At 46.5% G+C, this 23,904-nt stretch overlaps 1 protein-coding gene across 3 annotated transcripts in view; it reads right to left on the reverse strand.

Annotated features, from left to right (window-relative positions):
• LOC147106970 (ethanolamine kinase 1-like) overlaps positions 1–23,904 on the reverse strand; it is a 302,938-nt gene that overhangs the window by 267,822 nt on the left and 11,212 nt on the right. For all 3 annotated transcript variants that reach the window (XM_086007889.1, XM_086007890.1, XM_086007891.1), the window contains exons 2-3: positions 15,238–15,386; positions 3,496–3,579 (exon numbers count right to left, since the gene is read on the reverse strand). In XM_086007889.1, coding sequence (XP_085864015.1) covers positions 3,496–3,579; positions 15,238–15,382 — 229 coding nt within the window. In that variant the 5' untranslated portion in view covers positions 15,383–15,386. The remainder of the gene's footprint in view (positions 1–3,495; positions 3,580–15,237; positions 15,387–23,904) is intronic.

The following is a 23,904-nucleotide window of genomic DNA, read 5'->3' on the forward strand; positions in this document are numbered from 1 at the left end:
CACAATATATATTAATGATCTGGACAAGGGAACTAGATGTAATATCTACAAGTTTGCAGACGACACAAAGCTGGGTGGGCGTGTGTGCTGTGAGGAGGATGCAGAGAAACTCCAGTATGATTTGGACAGGTTGGGTGATTGGGCAGATGCATGGCAGATGCAGTATAATGTGGATAAATGCGAGGTTATCCACTTTGGTGGCAAAAACAGGAAGGCAGATTATTATCTGAACGGCAATAGATTGGGAGAAGGGGAAGTGCAACGAGACCTGAGTGTCCTTGTGCACCAGTCGCTGAAGGTAAGCATGCAGGTGCAGCAGGCGGTTAAGAAGGCAAATGGTATGTTGACCTTCATAGCGAGAGGATTCGAGTACAGGAACAAGGATGTCTTGCTGCAGTTGTACAGGGCCTTGGTGAGACCACACCTTGAGTATTGTGTGCAGTTTTGGTCACCTTATCTGAGGAAGGATGTTCTTGCCATGGAGGGAGTGCAGCGAAGATTCACCAGACTGATACCTGGGATGGCAGGAATGACGTATGAGGAGAGATTGGGTCGATTGGGCTTATATTCACTGGAGTTTAGAAGAATGAGAGGGGATCTCATTGAAACTTATAAAATTCTAACAGGACTAGACAGACTAGATGCAGGAAGGATGTTCCTGATGGCGGGGGAGTCCAGAACCAGGGGTCACAGTCTAAAGATAAGGGGTAAGTCATTTAGGACAGAGATGAGGAGGAATTTCTTCACCCAGAAAGTGGTGAACCTGTGGATTTCTCTACCACAGAAGGCACTTAATGCCAATTCATTAAATATATTCAAGAAGGAGTTAGATATATTTCTTAAGGCTAAAGTGATCAAGGGATATGGGGAGAAAGCAGGAACAGGGCACTAAATTTGGATGATCAGCCATGATCTCATTAAATGGCGGAGCAGGCTCGAGGGGCCGAATGGCCTACTCCTGCTCCTATCTTCTATGTTTCTATGAAACTCCATAGCATACAAAGCCATGGACCAAGTGCTGGAAAATGGGATTAGAATAGGCAGGGCTTGATGGCCGGCGCGGACACGATGGGCCGAAGGCCTCTTTCTGTGCTGTATAACTCTATCTATGATTCTATTTAACTGCGAAGCAGTGACTGCTGCAGGAAAGTGCTCATGTGTGGCAGTTGGGTGAGGGTAGGATCCAGGTTGGTTGCAAAGCCCTTCACAGTCTAACAACCTACCAGAATGCAATGTCTGGGTTCACACATGGCCACTTGGCAAAAGCTACCAGAGGCCTGCTTGCTCCTGTGGAACCAACAACAACAACTTGCATTCATATAGTGCCTTTAATGTAGTAAAAATGTCCACAGGAGTGTTACAGACAAAATTTGATATCGAGCCACATAAGGAGATATTAGGTCAGGTGACCAAAAGCTTCATCAAAGAGGTAGGTTTTAAGAAGCGCCTCAAAGGTGAGGGAGGTAGGGTGGCGAGAGGTTTATGGAGGGAATTCCAGAGCTTAGGGCCTAGGCAGCTGAAGGCATGGCTGCCAATGGTGGAGCGATTAAAATCGGGGATGCAAAAGAGGCCAAAATTGGATGAGCGCAGAGATCTGGGGTTGTAGGGCTGGAGGAGGTTACAGAGATAGGGATAATCATTCATGAACATCAGTTACTACCCTCAGGAGAGGTGGGAAATAAGTTGATATCAGTGTTGGAATAAGTGAAAAAAATACTACATCGCCACTGAGCATTTCTTATTTTAGCAAATCCTCAACAACAGGGGGAATGTTGGTGGGAGGAGGGATTCCTGGAAACATCCTGTAAAAACAAAAGAACTCCGAATTCTCACTACTCTCGAATCATGTGGGTACGTCTGCTCCCTATAAATCAGTGGTGCTGCATATATGTATACCATGGCACCTAGAAAGCTTTGATTCATAGATCTCACGTTGCTGATTCCAGCAGATCTTGATGCTCTGATTGGGATTTATCCACCAATGAGGCAACAGTGCTTAAAACAGCCTTTTCCAAACCTTCGGGTGCACAAAATTCCTCACATTGTATCAGCAAATAAAAACAATAAGTACAAATAGGACTGAATTGTCTTGGCTTTGGGCCTGATTGACTAAGGACTAAGGGGCCACGCATGGCCCTAGGACAGCACTTTGCACATGCCTGCTGTAAATCATATGATCATTCCTTTTTAAATATTGAAATATTTTTAATGATATTAACAAGGATATGTGATACAGCGCTGGATTAATCTCAGTGCATCATTCACTGTACTTATCTCAACACTAAATTTCCCTTTTAAATGGGGCTTTTTCTGTAGCAATTATCTTGCTTCCTTTGTGGATTTCTATTCTCAACTTAGTTATTTTTTGGCTCTGCTCTATTCCATTGAAATAATGTCCATTTTTGCCATTTAAACATTGAACAGGGACTCGAGTGAACCTGGATCTTTCTGCGATAGTTTGAGTGCAGGAGGGAGACATAACGGCCCAGTAATTCGGGTCCCAACGCGTGGGTACGGACGGGGTACTCACGCGTGGGCCCGTTGGAAGTGCCGGATTTCAGCATGCACAACACATGCGCGGAAAACCGGCATTTCCTCTCCTCTGAACCAAGGGGTTAAGAGGCGGTTCCCGTGCGACATTTCAGGCAGCGCGTATGCGTTGAACTTCGGGTTTTTTGACAGGTTTGTCCGTGCGTGAAGGCCTCCACTTTTTACGAATGAAAAAAGCAGACGTAAGGACTTAGTTTTAAAAGGTAAGTGGTCTAATAATTAAAGTTAGAAAATTTTTTCCACAGGTTTATTATTTTTAAAGAATTTACAGTAAGGTAAGTATTTTTGGACCCGATTTCTTGAAAAAAAAAATTTGGCAGAAATTTGAATAATTGTTTAAAAAAGTTTTTTACAGTTATTAATAGTTCATTTAATTAGTGGGATTTTTAAAAACTTTTATTTGAAGTTTAAGTACTGTTTTGGGCGCCCGTAGTTTTCATGAGTTTGACAGGTCTTATGTCTAACTCATGAATGGACTTTTGTAAACTCCCATTGGTTGCCCAGTGCTCACGTGATCCCAGCCGGCTCATCGCACTAAGTACGCCACTGGATCACGCACGCACAGCGCGCTGGGAGCTGAACCGGGCCACAGACCAGAAATCCACGCAGGCCCAGTCTTCAAATGTCAGCGCGATATGTAAGTGTAGGTCGGGGGCTTGCACCCGCGGAAAGCCCCCGACCCGAATTTCTGGGCCATTATTCAGTTGTAGCGAGGTGTAGTCTCAAATGTAGTCAACTGACTTGTGTGTGTCCCCTCTGCCCATAGGTAAAAGAAGGGAAAGGAAATTGGTTGCAGTGTGCACGAGTCGTATAATATTGGCACATGGGATCAGTTGGGATATTGTCCTGTATCAATGCACAATCCCACTTAACCCATTTCTCAGGGCCTCAGCTAACCCCAGTTTAAAATGATAGCTCTATTCAAATTTGTAATCTGTGTCTTACCTGCAAATTCATTAAAGTGGTTTCCGATGTCAAATGCTTGGTAGTTGTAGCCAGTATATTCATAATCAATGAACTTTACAACTCCTAAGAAAGAGTGAACATTTATCAGTTATTATTTAATAGGGAAATTGCAATAAAACGTTACCTCATCAACATTGCATTCATTTTTGCAGCCTGAAAACATGCATAAACTCTTTTTTCCGATTTCCTCTTTTTTTCTCATCCACTTGTTGACTCTAGTTGGGTTATGGTTCCACGGTGCTGGGAGCCTTTTAATATCTCAATCAAGTGGCTACCGTTCATATGTGAGCTTTGACAGTGAATGTCAGCAGGCATTTCAACCATGGAGAGCATTGCAGTGAGCCCAATCATTTCCTCCCCCATATACTTTTCCATCATAGCAATCAGTGGCGGAAACCTCGACTGATTCTTTTCCCCGCTCCCCAGCCTAGGGGCACTAAAGTCAATTGTAGCAGCTCAGCTACTGCCCTGGATGAGATTAGCTAACACATTAAAAACTGCCTTGAAATTCCTGTGCCCCCAAACCTGGTGGCATAAGTGCATCAGGATGGGATTTATACCCATCAACATCCTAGGAGGCTGATCTCATCAGAAATCCCAGGATCAGTTCATTTTCCCAATGTTGGTAGGACACTGCCTGTCCCATGTCCATCCCAGGATTGATAGGCCCTGAGTGAAGGGCCACTTCCATCCTAAAAGGGTCCTAATATGTTGCAGCAGCCATTTACATCTCAGGCCCTAGAAAAAGGCAGAGAAAAGGTTGCATGGTCACAAGAGATGTGCACGGTGAAAAAGTCATGTTTTTGTAAATCGATGCAATAAATCATTGGAATGTTTGCTGTAAAGACTGCTTAGTGTTTGGTTCTGTTGTGTGACAATGGGAAATAGGCAATGTGCTGATGTTGAGGCTCAGAATTAGGATGTGATAGCTAGCTGTGAGGAGCAAGGACTTTAATTAGACCATAGAAAGGTTGGTGAAAGTGTGCAGATATTTACTGGGCTTAGACCTCCAGAAATATCCAGTAATCTAAAAAATGTATGGCCCTCTCAGTCATTATCTGGGCCCACTGTCTGAATGTATAACCTGAGCTGCCCGGGCGACGAGGGCATTGGTGACTTGTCTTAAAGAAGAATGTATAGCAAATTAGCTGATCTGGCAAAAGTCCCCTATGTTTCCCTGGAATGAGGCTGTCATGTAAAGGTTGCGATCTGTGGTCTCTTTCTCTGCCACAGTCAGAGCTCTGCATGCTGCGGACCTGCAGATCTGGCAGCAGCACTGAACAGAGCTCCTCCTTTGTGACTGCAACACAGCCTCTTCGGACAGAGGTCCTTGAAAGTGCAGCTCGGTTGGTAAATCCTACTGCATGGGGAGTGTTCGCGTCTGGTGCCTTTACAGACTCTTGCTGCTCCTCTTCCTCTAGCATGTATATCATGTGAAGTAGGATTCCCCATGGGAAGGCTGTTGTGCAGCCTTCAAATACTAATTCCCTTTAAATGCAATGTTCTCTGAGGATAATGCAGGATGTAGGCAAAGTTGTTCTGAGCACAACAGAGAACATGCATTTCCAAGAGCAGCAGCCAATCTCATGATATGGCCAAAAGTCTCCACAAGCAAGCTCACTTCAGCAGTTTCCTTTTAGTTAAAACACTGAGACATATAGAAACTGACATGCATGATTCACAGGGCAATGTGTAATATATGGGTCAAGAAACAGAGAGGGAAACATAATCCCTTAATAGCCGATTATGATGGGAATTTAAATACACAAGTAACCTATCTTTCCAGTCACTGTACAAGCTGTATTCCTTGTTACATTACTGTCTGTTCAGATAAAATATTGTATATAAACAAAGGCTGGGAATGCACAGGCTAAGCTGCTAACTAGTCAGATCATTTTGGGATCGACTCCTTGAACCAGTGATGATATGCAGACCATATGAACAGCTCATTGTATAGGGCAGTTTCCTGTTCAGCGCTGAGGTGTAAGAGCTTGACAGGGTGGAAGGGCTTATTGTAAACTTGGGCACAAGTTGCTCTGGAATATTCATTCATTAGAATTAAGATGCTGCCTTGGCTCTGTGGTAGCATTTTCCCGAGTTAGAAAGTTGTGGGTTCAAAGCTCTCCTTCAGGATTTAAGTACGTAATCAAGACTGACACTTCAGTACAGTACTGAGGAAGTGCTATCTGTCAGGTGAGATGTTAAACCCAGGCCCCATCTGCCTGTTGAGGTGAATATAAAAGATTCAATGGTTTCCTTTTCGAAGAGGAGCAAATGATTTTCCCAGTGTTCAAGTCAATATTCGTCTTTCAACCAACACTACTAAAAGCAGATTAACTGCTCACTGATCTCATTGCTGTTAGTGCCACTCCTTGCTGTGTGCAAATTGGCCCCTGCGTTTACCTATAAAACTATATCTCAAAAGTAATTCATTGGCTCTGAAGCACTCCAGCATGTCCTGAAGCTATTTAAGTCTTTTTCTCTTTCTTTAATGTGGCTCAATACTGTCAACTTTCAATTTCGATCACTTTGTGTTTACCTGAGTTAAATATCACTCCTCTGGACCGATATGCTAGTCTTGCTACTCTTTAAATGAAGCCTGTCTAGAAACTTGAATGTATGTGTTGCGGGACTGGGATACGACGACCCCTTTTTCCCCTCCCCATCCCCAGGCCATCATGACTTGGACAAAGACCAACACAGTAGTCAAAGGTCAGCATCTCTTTTAACAACAAGAACTTACATTTATATAGCACCTTTAATGTAGTAAAACGTCACAAGGCCCTTCACAGGAGCGTTATCAAACAACATTTGACACCGAACCACATAAGGAGATATTAGGACAGGTAACCAAAAGCTTGGTCAAAGAGGTAGGTTTTAAGGAGCATCTTAAAGGAGGAGAGAGATGTAGAGAGGCGGAGAGGCTTAGGGAGGGAATTCCAAAGCTAAGGGCCCAGATAGCTGAAGGCAAGGCCGCTAAGTTGAAATGAATTCTTATTAATTCAGAGGGTTTCTGTCTGCATAAAGAAATGTTTGAAAAAAGCGCAAAGTTTACCAATGAGATAATGCAGTGCTGTATTTTGATGCCATTTACATTAAGAACATAAGAAAATAAGAAATAGGAGCAGGAATAGACCATTTGGCCCCTCGAGCCTGCTCCGCCATTTAATGAGATCATGGCTGATCTGGTCTTGGGCTCAGCTCCATTTCCCTGCCCACTCCCCATAATCCTTCACTCCCTTATTGTTCAAAAATCTGTCTATCTCCACCTTAAATGTATTTAATGACTCAGCCTCCACAGCTTCCTGGGGAAGAGAATTCCACAGATTTACAACCCTCTGAGAGAAGAAATTCCTCCCCATCTCAGTTTTAAATGGGCGACCCCTTATTCTGAAACTATGCCCCCTAGTTCTAGATTCCCCCATGAGGGGAAACATCTTCTCTGCATCTACCTCGTCGAGCCCCCTCAGTATCTTATATGTTTCAATAAGATCACCTCTAATTCTTCTAAACTCCAATGAGTATAGGCCCAACCTGCTCAACCTTTCTTCATAAGTCAACCCCTTCATCTCAGGAATCAATCTCATGAACCTTCTCTGAACTGCCTCCAACGCAAGTATATCCCTCCTAAATAAGGAGACCAAAGCTGTACGCACTCCAGGTGTGGTCTCACCAACGCCCTGTACAGTTATAGCATGACTTCCCTGCTTTTATACTCCATCCCCCTGCAATAAAGGCGAACATTCCATTTGCCTTCCTGATTACTTGCTGTACCTGCATGCTAACTTTTTGTGTTTCATGCACAAGGACCCCCAGAGCCCTCTGTACTGCAGCATTTTGTAATCTCTCTCCATTTAGATAATAATTTGCTTTTTAATTTTTCTTACCAAAGTGTATAACCTCATACTTTCCCACATTATACTCCACATTAATTGCATTATTTACATGCAACACCTTTATGATGAAATTGACACATGGCTCATCTGCATAGGAGATTACTCAATTTAGAAAGTTAAAGCTAGATAAAAGGGATTGAATGGAAAGCACCCACAATGTGCATAATCAGGTACCTTCCACTATGGGTTCCTTCTGCTTCGGTCGGGAAACCCGGAACTTCCGACCACATATTCGCACCATCACTTCCACCTCCGTAACATCGCCCGACTCAGCCCCAACCTCAGTTCAACTGCTGCTGAAATCCTCATCCATGCCTTTGTTATCTCTAGACCTGACCATTCCAACACACTCCTGGCCGGATTCCCATCCCCCACCCTCCATAAACTTAAGCTCATCAAAAACTCGGCTGCCCATATCCTAACTTGCACCAAGTACTGTTCACCCATCACCCCTGAACTCGCTGACCTATATTGGCTCCCAGTTGAGTAACACCTCCATTTGAAATTTCTCATCCTTGTTTTCAAGTCCCTCCATGGCCTTGTCCCTCCCTATCGTTGTAACCTCCTCAAGCTCTACAGCTCTCCGAGATATCTGTGCTCCTCCAATTCTGGCCTCTTGAGCACCCCTACTTTCAATCGTACCACCATTTGTGGCTGTGGCTTCAGCTGCCTAGGCCCTAAGCTGTGGAATTCCCTCCCTAAACCTCTGTGCCTCTCTACCTCACTTTCCTCCTTTTAGACACTCCTTAAAACCTACCTCTTAGTAGAGTGGGGCTAATTGAATAGATCTTTCAAAGAGCCGGCACAGGCATGATGGGCCGAATGGCCTCCTCCTGTGCTGTAAGATTCTATGATTTATCTCATGACTATGGCCGCGAATTTAATGGAGGAGGCGGGATGGGGGCGGGACAGCTAGTTTCTGGGTTCCAGTCCCACTACTAGCTGCATCCGCTCTGCAGACGTGATTTTCCCTTGATTGGCCTTGTTAAGCCCGCCCTGCGGGCTTACCAACCAATTAACAGGAAGCGGATCTGATGACATCATTTGATGACACGTCATCAGCCGATTTCCTTAAAGAGACAAGTCGACATGGAGTTTGACAATTGTTCTGTCAGTGTTTGACAGCACTGAGGTGCTGCAAACACTGACAATCACTGCACAAAGGTGAACGCTTGCACCCAGGCTCTCCAATAACTCCCTCCATATGCTTATGGAGGGAGTCACAGCACACAGGGAAGTTCTCTTCCCTTCCAAGGGTGGAAGAGACCTCCCCAGGACACCAACTTACCTTGCACCTCCACCCAACCCTCTCTATCTACTTTATCACTTCCCCATCTCACTAGCCACCCCTCACACTCACCCTCATCCTACTGCAAGCATACCAACTAACAACACACGTGGTAGGCACTTGAAAGGTTTAGCCAATGTCCATGTGAAGTTTCTGGTAATGTGTTGTCATACAGTGAAATCTCTTTTTCAAAACGTGAACAGATCTGAGCGCACCTTGAGAAGTGTCTTACTGAGTTCTAGTAATTGTTCAGTCATAACTCCACCCCCCGCTATAGTGGTGTGTGTGCACAGAATGGCCTTAGACATTAAGGGGATGCTTCACGGTGCTGGTGTGGGATGGTGTCAACCTGGCGCATTATGTGGCAGCCAGGGTTTACAGCAGCAAGTGAAGAAAATCTGGCCATTGTGATGCCATCGCTGGCCTCCCGGGCAGCAATTTTGTCAAAGGCTGATGCCCTGTGTCCAGTGCAGTAATCAGGTGATGGTGGAGAAGGTTGGTGATGAGGTTGGTGACATTGGTGTTGGGGCTGATCGTGGAAGAATTAGGAGGACCAAGGTCTGATTGTTTCTTTGGCTCCGATGTTGTTGCAATAGATGGCAGCTGCAGGTGAGATGACAGAAGCGATCTGTCAATGGTGAGAGAGGTTCTCCCAATGAGGTGGCACTGGACATACAGTTGGACCTAAAAACTTGTACGCTAAAGAAATCTCTATATGTATTAAAAATGCAGTAATCAACATTTTCTGCATTCTGAAACTCACCATCTGCAACATGGCATCCGCAACACCACTTCTGCAGCTGTCAGCTTTTCACAAACATCAGAGCAGACTCAAAACACGCCAGGTTGAACCAGCGTATTCCTCGAACAGCAGGTCACCCATGGGGGAGAAGGTTAAATTAGAAGTAAGCCTCAAAATAGTCTTAAATTGGCTCTTAACAAGCCATTTACGTAGCTGAATTGTATCCCCCACCGCTTGGTGTCGGGTCAGTTCTGTGCTGACAAACCCGACACCTGGGAGACTCGCGTGGAGGCGGGTTGACAGCGGGTTTACTGCCTGCTGTCAACCTTTGCTATTTTGACAGCAGCCCCGCCTCCAAACCCGCCCCCTCAGCGCTATTAAATTTGCGGCCTATATGTGGGATATTGCTGTGTACAAAATGTCTGTCATGTTTTCCAACATGACAACAGCTTCTGTACTTTGACACTGTCTGAGAAACACTTATATAAATTATAGAATCATAGAATCATATAGAATCATAGATTAGTACAGCACAGATGGAGGCCATTCGGCCCATCGAGTCTGCACCGGCTTTTTCGAAGAGTAATCCAGTTAGCCCCACTCCCCCGCTCTTTCCCCATATCCTGATATTTTTTCTCCTTCAAGTATTTATCCAATTCCCTTTTTGAAGGCTACTATTGAAACTGTATCCACCACCATATCACGCAGCGCATTCCAAATCCTAACCACTCGCTGCATAAAAAAGTTTTTCCTCATGTCGCCTCTGGTTCTTTTGCCAATCACCTTAAATCTGTGACCTCTGGTTATCGTCCCTTCAGCCATTGGAAAGAGGTTCTCTTTATTTACTCTATCTAAACCCTTCATGATTTTAAATAACAATCAAATCTCCTCCTAGCTTTCTCTGCTCTAAGGAGAAAAATCCCAACTCCTCCAGTCTATTCACGTAACTGTAACCCCTCATCCCTGGAACCAAAGCCTTCACGTCCTTCCAAAAGTGTGGTCCCCAGAATTGGACACAATACTCCAGCTGGGCCAAACTAGTGTTTTATAACGGTTCAGCATAACATCCTGGCTTTTGTACTCATTGGGCTGGGTTTTGATACTGGGGCGGGCTGGGGTCGTGTAATCCGCATTTCGTGTTATCCACCCGAATCTAAATCGATGTGGGAAAATGATGCCATTTTAACTTAATTGGCCAATTGAGTTCCAGCATGTGGGAGCCCATGGCCAATGAGTTTTTCCAGTCTGAAATTCGCCTCCGATGACGTCATCATTGCTGCTGCATTTAAGGTCTGCAACAAGCCTTGCTTCTTCTGCAAACTGCCAAGCTTTTGCCCTTGCATGTTAGAGGCACCTGCAGGAAGAATGGCCAGCCAGAGACCTAGGTCTGCACCCCGCTTTGATGACATTGCCCTGCAGGCTTTAGTAGAGGGAGCAAGAGCAAATAAAGAGGTGCTCTTCCCTTCTTCAGGGAGGGAGAAGCCTCCCCAGCAAACCAAGGCTGTGTGGATCCAGGTGGCAGAGGAGTCAACTCTGTCAATAACCCGCAGAACCTGGCTTCAGTGCAGGAAGAGGTTTCATGACCTTCTGCGCACTGGAAAAGTGAGTATGAATTTCCCATCACCCTCAATCTGATCCCCATTGCCTCTCCTCACCAGCACTCAGCTTTAGCAATCTCTTCCTCCACATCCCACTTGACACTGACATCCATGCACCCATTCCCTCTCTCTCTATGGTCACATTCACCTAACTATTTGACTATGCAGCCCTCACACTCCCTATCGCTGTGATGCAATTACAACTTACAACACACAGGGAGGGCCCTTGGTCTTGCCACCTCACTCCATCTTTGTCTCCTTCTAAGCATCTATGCTATGGATTCTCTACACTCACTCCTTCATTCTCACTCAAACTCCACTTGTCTCCCTCATTGCAGGAAAAGAGAGCTCACAATAAGAGGGAAAGAGTGAGGACAGGAGGTGGGCCACCTCAGTAGCCCAGCTCATCACCTGGGAGGAGGCGGTTCTGGAGATCGTGGGACTGGAGGAAGATTCCCAAGTGGGGGTCGGACAGACGGGTGCATCAGAGAAAGCTGGTGACAGAATAGTTTTCCATCTCTCTCAATGACATTGCATGAGTCGCTGATAATGATTCTGAAGCTCTAGCAGATGGACTTATGATCATCTGCAATATGCAATGTGCATGTAACCTTGGCCTCACAGCTCTGACTCTTTCCTTCACTCCCCCACAGGACCATCGCAAGCACCCATCCCCGCTATCGAGGAGGATGAGCATGAGCCTCAAGACTTCTCAGAGAAAGCTGCAACCTTTGAGGGCGCAGCGTCAGCAGAATTCACTGCACCCAGCACCAGCGCAGACACTCACACCTCGGAGGGAACATCGCGAAATAGAGTAGTGTTGTCACCTGGTGTATCACAGCTCACAAGTGAGCATCAGCAGATTGTGGAGACAGGGACAGCAGTGGAGAGTCCTAGTTGGAGGGCACAGGACTCTGCCAGCTCGGCTCAGCTGCATGTCGACCCTCTGCCTCTGGGTCGATCCATAAGATCAGCGATGCTGGAACTCCAGGAACAGATGCAGGAGTCTCTGGCAGGTTTTGTCTCCAGGGTCGCTGCGAGTGTGGAGTGAATGGAGGAGTCCATGGCGAACATGAGCAGAGCCTTTGTGGAGTCATTGGCGCATGAACGCATCACCACGGAAAGGATGGCAAACTCCACGGAGGTGATAAGTCGCCAGAGTGCAGAAAACATGGTGAGTGTTCTGAATAGAATGGCATCTCTGGAGGAGCGATGGACATCTTTTGAACAGAGAAACCAGACCTTCATGGAAATCCTTCTGAGTAGGACTGCCAGTGCAGATACGGGTCCCGCTGATGGGGGACCTGACCCATGAGAGGGAAGACATCAAGGAAGTGGGGGCTCCCCTCCAAGCGCTCACACTTCCATGCCACTGCAGAGCCCTCAGCCAGAACCCCACCAGAGTACACACCCAAGTGTGATAGACGTCTCAACTCCTGCACAGCCGCAGGAGCAGCAGACTGTTGGCGAGCCCTCACAGGTTTGCAACCCCAGAGGATGCCTGCCAAAGGTGTCGAGACAGGAACAGCAAAAAGTGAGCAAGGGGTCTCCACATCTGCTGAAGCCACAGGGGAAGCACCACGTAGGAGCATGCGTAAGAGAAAGATACTGCACAACTAGTCACAAGGGTAGTCACTTGGGTGAAATTTGATGTTTTATGTTAAAAAGCCATCAGATGATTAATGTAAATAAAAAATCTGATGGCTACTGCTGTAGTTGCGGTGTGTCATTTCACGAATGGGACTTCCACATTGAGGGCATAGGGTTACTTGCAATTGTCAGTTTGGTGGTCAAATTGCTTGGAATTGTCGATGCTCAGGTAAGAAGCTGCGAGGCAAAAGTGCTTGATTGGCTAGGCTAAGCAAATCTGGCCAAGATGAGTGCATTCCTTGCATCCCGGGCAGCAATGTTCTCGCATACTGCTGCCGCTGGTTGATGGGCCTCTGCAAGATGTTCGTTTTCGCTCTCCTCCTCTTCCTCCTCCTCCTCCTCCCCTGAGGAGGATATGTGACGAGCCACTTGGTCATCAGGAATCTGCAAGCCACGACGCTGTGCCATGTTGTGAAGTGCAGAGCAACCCACAACGATTCTGGAGACCCTGGCTGCTGAGTACTGCACGGCTCCACCTGATCTATCCAGGCATCTGAAGCGCATCTTCAGTAAACCGATGGTTTGCTCGATTATGGCTCTGGTGGACATGTGGCTGGAGTTGTAGCTCTCCTCAGTTTCGTTGGATGGGCTCCTCAATGGCGTCATTAGCCACGTCTTCAGGGGATAGCGCTTGTCTCCAAGTAGCCATCCGTTAAGTTGGTCTGGTGGACTGAATAGCGGAGGCACACTAGACTGGCGCAGTATGAGGGAGTCATGGCAACTGCCAGGGTACTTGGCACAACCATGCAAAATTTCCTCCGTGTGGTCACGCACCAGCTGAACGTTAAGGGAGTGGACGCCCTTGCGGTTGACAAAAATACCTGGATTGCGATGGGGTGCCTTAAGGCCCACATGTGTGCAGTCAATGATACCCTGCACCCTTGGAAAGCCTGCCAGATTAGCTAATCCAACTGCATGCGCCGTGACACTTGCTTGATCCTTGGTGAAATGGATGTGATTGTGCGCGATGGCAAAGAGGGCATCGGTTACCTGCGTGATGCAAGCGTGTGCGGCCGCCTGGGAGATGCCGCTGATGTCTGCTGCTGATCCCTGGAATGAGCCTGCGGCAAAAAAGTTGAGTGCGGTGGTGACTTTGACGGCCACTGGTAAGGGTTGTCCCCCTGGTCCTCTGGGCTCCAGGTCTTGTTGCAGCTTTGCGCAGATGTCACTCACTACCTCTCGCGAAAGTCGGAGGTGGCAAGAGGGGTTTCTCAGGAGGTCACACTGGAGATGGGTGTCAGGCTCCAAACTTCCACAGCTGTGGCTATACCTTCTAAAAGTTCCCCCAGACCTGAGACAACAAAATCCTGCCACCTGCAAATGATGGCTGATCAAATCTCCTGTTTAATGGTTGGGCTGCAGCTTATAGTCAGCAATCCAATTGTGCTACCGCCAGGTTTCACCGTCGTGTTTCAGAACAGGCGTGCTTCACGTGGGAAAAGGATTAAAATCACAAAGGCCTATCAAAATGGCATTATAGAGGCAATTTAGTCCTTGTTAAGGGCCTTAACAGCCTATCGCGCCTCTTGGAGGCGGGATGGAGACGGGACCAGTAGACACGATTTAATGAAAATTGCATGGAGGCGTGATGGAGGCGGAGTTGGGCCCGCCTGCCAGTTTTTGCAATTTTAAGCCCCCACACACCTCCAATCCCGCCTCAACTTCCCGATGAAATTCGAGCCCTATGCCTCTACTTATAAAGCCCAGGATCCCATACATTTTGTTATCTGTCCTGCCACCTTCAAAGATTTGTGCACAAACACCCCCAGGTCTCACTGTTCTTGCACCCCCTTTAAATTTGTACCATTTAGCTCTCCTCATTCTTCCTACCAAACTGTATCACCTCACACTTTTCTGCAGTGAATTTCATCTGCCATGTGTCCTCCCATTCCACCAGCCTGTCTACGTCCTTTTGAAGTCCATTCCTATCTTCCTCACTGTTTACTACACTTCCAAGTTTCGTCTCATCTGCAAATTCCAAAATTGTGCCCTGTACCCCCAAGTCCAAGTCATTAATGTATATCAAAAACAGCAGTGGTCCTCGTACTGAACCCTGGGGAACGCCACTGTATACCTCCCTCCAGCCCGAAAAACAGCCATTCACCACAACTCTCTGTTTTCTCTCCCTTAGCCAATTTTTTTATCCATGCTGCTACCGCCCCTTTTATCCCATGGACTTCAATTTTGCCACCAAGCCTAATCTGTGGTGCTTTATCAAATGCCTTTTGAAAGTCATATACACAACATCAACTGCACTGCCCTCATCCACCCTCTCTGTTACCTCATCAAAAAACTCAATCAAGTTAATAAGTTAAACAATTCACATCTTTCTCTCTTCTTTCCATGTTCAGTTGTTAAAATTTCAGGTGCTACTTAGCAAAAGTAAAACTTTTAAAAATGCCAATTCTAGCTTTAACATTATTTTCTGTAATAGTCACTGCCCTTCAAAGATAATTTATTATGTGTAGCTCTTTGAGACAGTTTGACATAAAAAGGCACTATATCAGTACAAGTGTTATTATTTTTATTTAATAATTTTAAACCTACCTTTTGCTTCAGTGTAGATTATATTCTTACACAGTAGATCATTATGGCACAGGACCATTGGGGATTTAATTTGGGAAAGGTGTTCTTTGAGTCCTTCAACTTCACTGACAAGAATGTCAAAACTTGGCACATCATTCATTTCCATGGAACTGGGGATAAAATATATACATAGACATACATATATAGTCAAGTGCAAAAACAATCGAACAACTCTAGAGTGACAGTTGCTGGTGTATTTTACAGCTTTGCACAAAACATTTAAGAAATATTAGCTAACTTAAATTTTCCACTCAGAAGGTGTTTTTATTAAATGAAAAATGGGAGCCATATATTCATTAGCAAGCAGAAAACAACAAATACACAGTGATTTTTGGCAGTGTTTTTTTTTATATAGGAAATACTATGCCAACTCTTGATGATTTTACCATGGTTACAAGGCATCATAGTCCAGCATAGAAAGAAATGGATTTCATTTCATCTGCTTTAGCCAGCTCAATGGTCAATTTTCTCCTTTCTCTCAGTCTGGTGCCAGTATTTTTTATTATTGTAATTGTTCCTCAGTTGCAACACAGTTATACATCCATTCATTCATACATATGGCAGCTGTATTATCCTCTAGATGAAATGTATTACTGTCTATTTCATAATGTACAGTGACTGTATAATAGTCTACATAATTTACAATATCTGTATCTTTTTTCCATAACATACTGCAAACATTGAATCAGTGACCCTTTCTGTCAACAGCACTGTTGAAATCAGCGGCAAATCCATAGTATGAACCCAGCATTGTGGTGGAAGTTGGAAGGTGCAGTTTTGCAGTTGCAGTTCTGGAGAAACGATCCCACAAAATGTTGGAAGCCACGTGGAAACATGGCCGCGTGCTGCTTATGTGTAGCGTTTCAAAACAGCAAGGAAAACCAGCCGGGTGCAGCAATGGCTGTGCCCCTGGGGACAGTTCCCACCTCCAGCTGGGTGTATATATTCTCATGTTTCTGCCACAGCTTGTGCTCTACCACCTCATCCTGTAACATAATGCTGCACCCACTTCCATCCTAACATGATTGATATAGAAGATAATTGCTGGCAATGGTTCATTCCATAACACCAGGACTGTAACCAGTGACATAATCACAACATAGCAGGTAAAATACTGACTGAAGTAAAGTGTGTATTGGAATTTTGAGGGCTTCAGATGCTGCCAGTAACTGCTCGAGCTTTCCTCTCATGAATGTTACCTGAACCTCGCCATTACATAACAGCCTTGAAATATACTCCAATCTTCTTGTTATTTCAGGTATAGTTCCTCTGAACAAAATATTTCCTACCATGTTGAAATTACTACAGTAACTGCTATCAGAAGAAACAGCAATGTGAAGGAACACTACCAGTGTGGTGGTGTTTAAACATTTCCTCAGGAATTATGCAGTGGAGATATATTGGACAGTAAGGCATTGGTGTTTTTACTCTTCCCAGTTAAATCAGATAGGCAAAGAAACAAGGGGGAAAAATTCAGTTGGTTTGTGCCTCCCGTTAGCGCCCTAAGAGGGCGCTAATGGGGCAAAAGCAACTAATGCCTGGCGATGTTTGCGCTGCTCGCGAAATTGACTAGAGTTTTTGCGGCGGCGCAAAAGTTTAGCGCCCCGATCTCCTGCGCCCGCAGATCGTGACGTCAATCAAGCTTGCAATGCCCTGGTGGCGCCCCAGACCGGATATTGAGTTTCGCCCCCCTCCTTTCCTCCTGGCGCAAGCAACAACAGAGAGACTGAAACGTTTTCCAGTCAGTGAGGGGCTGGGGAGGCGCTATTTAAAAGCGCCCTCTTCCTGGCTTTTTCTGTGGTAGACATGTTGCACCACTCATTCTGACAGAGAGAGAGATAGAGAGACTTCTGCATAGAGTCAACGCTGTGTGAAGTAGTTTTGGCTATTGAGCATCACTTTGCAGATACTTTTGGATTTCACCTTCATTACTTCGATTGCCAAGAGACTTTTGGGGGCTGCACTGATTCAGGGCGTCGTCCTGTGCCTGCAGAATCGGAGGCAACAGAGACGCAGAGAGAGAGTGGCAATCATGGCCAGAGGGAGGAGGGCCAACAGGCCTCTGCACAGGAGACTTTACCCTCCCAGGGTATTCCGGAAACAATTCTCCTACATTAATATGTCTGAGAAGCAGTGTTTGCTGTAATGTATGTACCTTGAAGAAGGAACTATATTCTGCAGCCCCTGTATACTGCAGTACCAGTAGTGACCACCCCTGTATATAAGCCTGTGCAGTAACTTTGCATAGTAGTTCCAGTTTTGTCTCCATTCAGTAAAAACCTGTTATAGCCAACTCCTGCAGTCCGTGTCTCAATTACACACGGACGTTACATTGGCGACGAACAGATCCGAACTTACCTACAGTTCTGCACCACCTCACGGGGATCCATCCCTGAAGCAAAGTTGTTCGAGGTCGAGGCCAGAAGGAAGAAATCCAAAAAGAAATTTTTAAAAAACAAACAGAAGAAACGGGCATCGACCGTGGGCAACCGCCCTCTGATTCATCGAATTCGAAGATTTGCAGGAGAGGCTGTCGAGAGCGTGGCTTGGTTATCCAGTCTATGGTGTTCCAGCTAATCGGGCTGGTGGCAGGTAGTACACTGATCCTTCCTGGGCTGCGGCGGGCTAGAGCTCGATCGGGTGGCTTTTCAACGGGGCCGAGCAGCGTTGTCGGGAAGAGGAGAGAGAGAGAGAGGGTGGAGCACACAGGGCGCGGCCGATGCTACAAAGCCGGGCAGCGTACAGACCCGAGAAGAGGGAGGAAAGTGTCCCATAGGGTCTGCTCTGACGACGGGAACAGTAATTAAAATAAAAGAAATTAGAAGCGCAGAAAGCCGCGAGGAGCTGCAGTTTGCCACGGGGACCGCGGAGAGCGGCGTTGGCAGCAGCACGGGGGGAAGTGCGCGAAGACCATAGGGCGTCGCCATCAAGGCATAAAAATGCCAGCAAAAGCGCTGGCAGCAGCGAAAAAGGCAGAAAGCGCGGGAGGCGCCATCTTAATCCAGCGGGGAAGAAGGTAAAGCGCGGGAGGCGCCATCTTAGATCTCCAAGATGCCGAAGACTGGCAATATCACTGCCTTCGATAATGCAATAGAAGACTGGACCATGTATGTGGAAAGAGTCGAAGTATATTGCAAGGCAAATGAAGTAGCCGATGAGAAAAAGGCATCGGTACTACTAAACTTAATGGGCGCAAGAACGTACGGCCTATTGCGGAACCTGATTACTCCAGTCAAACCGATGGAGAAGAGTTTTAGCAAAATTGTTCATATCCTACAGGAACACCTAAATCCTACACCGCTGTTGATAGCAGAAAGATTTAAATTCCACAAGAGAAATCAGCATAAAGATGAGAGCAATGCTGATTACCTTACGGAACTACGCAAACTATCAAAGCACTGCCAGTTCAGAGCAGGACTGGCAGATACCCTACGGGACAAATTTGGCTGTGGACTCCTGAGTGAAGGAACCCAGAAGAGGTTACTCTCAGAGAAAGAGCTGATGCTAGATAAGGTTTTCAGCGTGGCAGTATCGTACGAAGCAGCAGCAAGGGGAGCTGCGAAAATACAGCAAAAGCCACAGGAATACGGCACCCATGAAATGACACGGGGATTTGAAAAATGTTATCGCTGCAGCAGAACAACCCATGACCAGAAGGACTGCTGGTCCAAGGACAAAACATGCAGGCAATGCGGAAAGATGGGACACATTGCACGAGTTTGCAGGTCCGGGAAGAAGACTAACGACAACAAAAAGACTACTAAGGAAAAGTACAAGAAAGTACAAAAGATGACGGACAGTAGTTCTGAAGACCAGAAGAGCGATCGTGAATCCAGGAACAAGAGACTAAGCTGTCTCAAACTACACAACGTAATCACAAAAGAGGATCACCGAACCATTTGGGTCACCCTCACGATAGCAGGGTCCCAAGTCAAAATGGAATTGGATACAGGATCAGCCCTGACCATCATGAATCGACGAGACTACGAGCGGCTATTCTCACACATACCCTTGAAAGACACATCCATTGTCTTGAAGACATATACGGGGCAGAAAGTATACCCCAGAGGGAAAATAAGGGTGCCTGTCGAATACAACGGCAAGGAAATACAGAAATTGTATCTGTACATACTGCAAGATGGTGGACCACCGTTATTGGGACATGAATGGATCAGAAAGATAAGTTTAGACTGGCACTCCATTCAGGCACTGACTGTGGCTGGTAAAAAGGATGACGATGTCGCACCTGGATGATTGTCAAAAATCTTGGCTAACGCTAAAGAGGTATTTCAACAAGAACTGGGAACTCTTAAAGGCGTAACCGCCTCGATAAAAATAGAAGAGAATGCAATTCCCAAGTTTTTCAAAGCAAGACCGGTACTGTATGCAATTCGCCCAGCCGTCGAGGCAGAGCTGGAGAATCTGGAGAATGCAGGCATGTTAACTAAGGTAGACTGGAGCGAGTGGGCGACACCCATCGTTCCTGTCATGAAGAAAACGTTAAACAATAAGTCTGAGGAGCCAAGGAAGGTTCGCATCTGTGGGGACTTCAAGGTGACTGTGAACCCAGTCCTTCACACAGTACAGTATCCTCTTCCGAGGATAGAAGATATTTTCGCCTCACTATCTGGAGGGAAACATTTTACAAAAATTGACCTAGCGCAAGCATATCTGCAGATGGAGGTTGAAGAATCCTCTAGGAAATATCTCACGATAAACACTCACAAAGGTCTTTACCAGTATAATCGACTGGTATTCGGAGTTGCATCAGCTCCGGCTATATGGCAAAGAGCGATGGAACAAGTCCTGCAAGGGATTCCGGGGACTCAGTGTTACTTGGACGACATCCTAGTGACATGTGAAAATGACAGTGAACACCTTGCCAACCTAGAGCAGGTGCTCACTAGACTAAGAGAACATGGGCTACGAGCCAATTGCCCCAAGTGCGAGTTTTTTAAGAAACAAATATCGTATTGTGGCCACGTGATTGATGAAGAGGGGTTACATAAGTCCCCTGACAAAATTGAAGCGGTAGTTAAGGCCCCAGCGCCTGAAAATGTGTCGCAACCGAGGTCATTCCTCGGATTGGTGAATTACTACCATAAGTTTTTGCCGAATTTGTCCACAATTCTGCACCCACTGAACGCCCTGCTACAAACTGGAGTAGCATGGAAATGGAGCGATGAATGTAAGCGGGCCTTTCAGAAGTGTAAAGGCCTGATCACTTCAAGAGAAATATTGGCTCACTACAACCCATCACTACCGATAAGACTGGCGTGTGATGCATCTCCCTATGGCGTTGGAGCGGTACTGTCACATAAATCCCTTGATGGTTCAGAGAGGCCGATAGCTTTTGCGTCACGCTCGTTAACTGCAGCCGAGCGTAACTACGCCCAGATTGACAGGGAGGCCCTCAGCCTGGTGTGGGGGGTGAAGAAGTTCAATCACTACCTGCACAGACAGAAATTTACTCTACTAACTGATCATCAACCTCTTGTCTCCATTTTCAACCCTAAGAAGGGCATCCCGATAATGACAGCACAACGGCTACAGAGGTGGTCCCTTTTCCTAGGGGCACACCAATATGACATTGAGTACAAAGGAACTAAACAGCATGGGAATGCTGATGGATTGTCGCGCCTACCGTTGCCGACGGTGGAAGAAGCACCTGCAGTGGATCCTGTGGAGATATTCCACTCGACCATAGTCGAATGTCTACCTGTGACGAATGCAAACATAGAAAAGGAAACACAAAATGACCCGACACTCTCCAGGGTCTATGATTTAACGGTGAAGGGATGGCCAGCACATGGTGAACCACTGTTGCCAGCATTCTCGCTGAGAAGAGAACAGTTGTCAGTGTGCCGAGGAACCTTGATGTGTGGATCCAGAGTAGTAATTCCACCCAAATTGAAGGATAGAGTGCTCAATGAGCTTCATGAGGGTCATCTGGGAGGGGTAAAAATGAAGAACTTAGCCAGAGCGTTTGTGTGGTGGCCGGGAATCGATAGAGAAATTGAAGAGATGACCAAGAGCTGTACAGGATGACAGAAGGTCCAAAACGCCCCACCACAAGCCCCTCTACATCCATGGGAGTGGCCCTCATCTCCATGGCAAAGGGTGCACATTGATTTTGCTGGTCCATTTATGGACTCGATGTTTTTAATTGCGGTGGATGCACATTCAAAGTGGCCAGAGATAATAAAAATGTCCTCAACCACCACAGAAAAAACTATCAATGTCTTACGAACCATATTCGCCAGAAATGGGCTGCCTGAACAGATTTGCTCCGACAATGGACCACAGTTTGTGTCTGAAGAGTTCCGGAGGTTCTTAAAGAACAATGGTGTTAAGCATTACACATCCGCCCCATATCATCCAGCCACCAATGGATTGGCTGAGAGGTTCGTTCAAACATTCAAGAAGGCTATCAAGGCAATGTGTAATGAAGACATACCCCTACAACACAAGGTGGATAACTTCTTGTTTGCCTACCGGAATGCGACACATGCGGTTACCAACCAAACTCCAGCCATGATGTTCTTCAATCGAAGACTAAGATGCCGCTTGGATTTGGTTAAGCCAAACATCAGAAGAGATGTGGAGAACAGGCAGTTTCAGAATATGAATGAAAGGCCAACCAGGAGTTTCAAGATAGGTCAACCAGTTTTGGCCCGGGACTACCGCACAGAGAAATGGCAGCCAGGAACGATCTGCACACGGCAAGGACCTCTAATGTATACCGTGGACGTTGGAGAGAGCATTGTAAGACGCCATGCTGACCAGATTCTAGAGTCACTGGAAAACGTCAAATCTACACCATGATCCTATACACCTGGTGATGAAACCGAAGTACCAATTGCATCTACCTCAGAATCGGTGATATTGGAAGCAGACGAACCAAACAACGGCGTTGATCCCGAATCAACTTTGCCAGAAGAACCTGATACCCCAAAGAGGCGTTATCCGGACAGAATCAGGAAGCCTCCTCAAAGACTGAATTTATAATTGATTAACTTCAGCTAATCTATATAGCAACTGTAATTGTAAATATGTTATTTAATTATTAATCGAATGTTATGTACTGTTTAGCTAAAAGGGGAGGAATTGTAGTGTATGTACCTTGAAGAAGGAACTATATTCTGCAGCCCCTGTATACTGCAGTACCAGTAGTGACCACCCCTGTATATAAGCCTGTGCAGTAACTTTGTATAGTAGTTCCAGTTTTGTCTCCATTCAGTAAACACCTGTTATAACCAACTTCTGCAGTCCGTGTCTCAATTACACACGGACGTTACATTTGCGAAGGCTGTGCTTCAGCAAGGAGGTGGTCACTGAGCTCTGCCACCTGCTGCAGCCAGATCTGCAGCCTCAACTGAGGAGCAGGACGTCTCTGTTGGTGGCAGTGAAGGTCACAGTGGCTCTGAATTTTTATGCCACCGGCTCCTTTCAAGCAGCTACTGGGGACATCGCCAATATCTCCCAGTTCTCGGTCCATTGCTGCATCCATCAGGTCACAAATGCCCTCTATAAAAGGAGACGACAGTACATGATGCAGCACGGTGGCATAGTGGTTAGCACTGTTGCCTCACAGCGCCAGGGACCCGGGTTCGAATCTGGCCTCGGGTGACTGTCTGTGTGGAGTTTGCACATTCTCCCCGTGTTTGCGTGGGTTTCCTCCGGGTGCTCCGGTTTCCTCCCACAGTCCAAAGATGTGCGGGTTAGGTTGATTGGTTATGATAAATTGACCCTTAGTGTTAGGGGGGATTAAATACGTGGGGTTATGGGGATAGAGTGGGATATGTGTTGGTGTAGGGGTTACGGGGATCGGGTGGGATATGTGTCGGTGCAGGCTCGATGGGCCGAAATGGCCTCTGTCTGCATTGTGGGGTTTCTGTGATTTCTGTGATCTCTTTCCCCATGACCCGGGCCAAACAGCATGAACGCGCATTGGGTTTTGCGAGGATAGCGGGCTTCCCCATGGTGCAGGGCGCCATTGACTGCACGCATGTGGCATTGCGGGCACCGCATGAGAATGCAGAGTTTTTCCGAAACTGCAAGGGGTTCCACTCCTTAAATGTCCAGTTGGTCTGTGACCACAGACAGCTGATACTCGCTGTCAATGCCCGCTATCCTGGCAGCAGCCACGATGCTTTCATCCTGCGCCAGACTGGTGTGCCAGAACTTTTCAAGGCACCACATCAGCCAAGTGGTTGGCTCCTCGGGGATAAGGGTTATCCACTCTGCACCTGGCTGATGATACTGCTCCGTAAACCCAACACCCCTGTTGAGCTGCGGTACAATGAGAGCCATCTCACCACAAGGAACATCGTTGAGCAGACGATTGGTGTGCTCAAGCAACGGTTCCGCTGTCTGGACCACTCAGGAGGAGCCCTGCAGTACTTGCCTGAGTGAGTCTTCCTCTTCATAGTTGTGTGATGCATTCTTCATAACCTGGCAATCCTCAGGGCCCAGCCAATGCCACCAGGCCTTGGAGCACCACCGGAGGAGGAGGAAGATGATCAGCAGCAGCACCAAGGCGGGAGGGAGGCCCACAATGTTGAAACTGCAAGGGCCATCTGTCAACGACTGATAACAAGCCGCTTCTAGGCCCCTACAGAGGAAATG

This window comes from Somniosus microcephalus, chromosome 15, assembly GCF_052327205.1.
Source record: "Somniosus microcephalus isolate GS21.2 chromosome 15, FLI_Smic_1.0, whole genome shotgun sequence".
In the NCBI taxonomy this organism is placed as follows: Eukaryota; Metazoa; Chordata; class Chondrichthyes; order Squaliformes; family Somniosidae; genus Somniosus; species Somniosus microcephalus.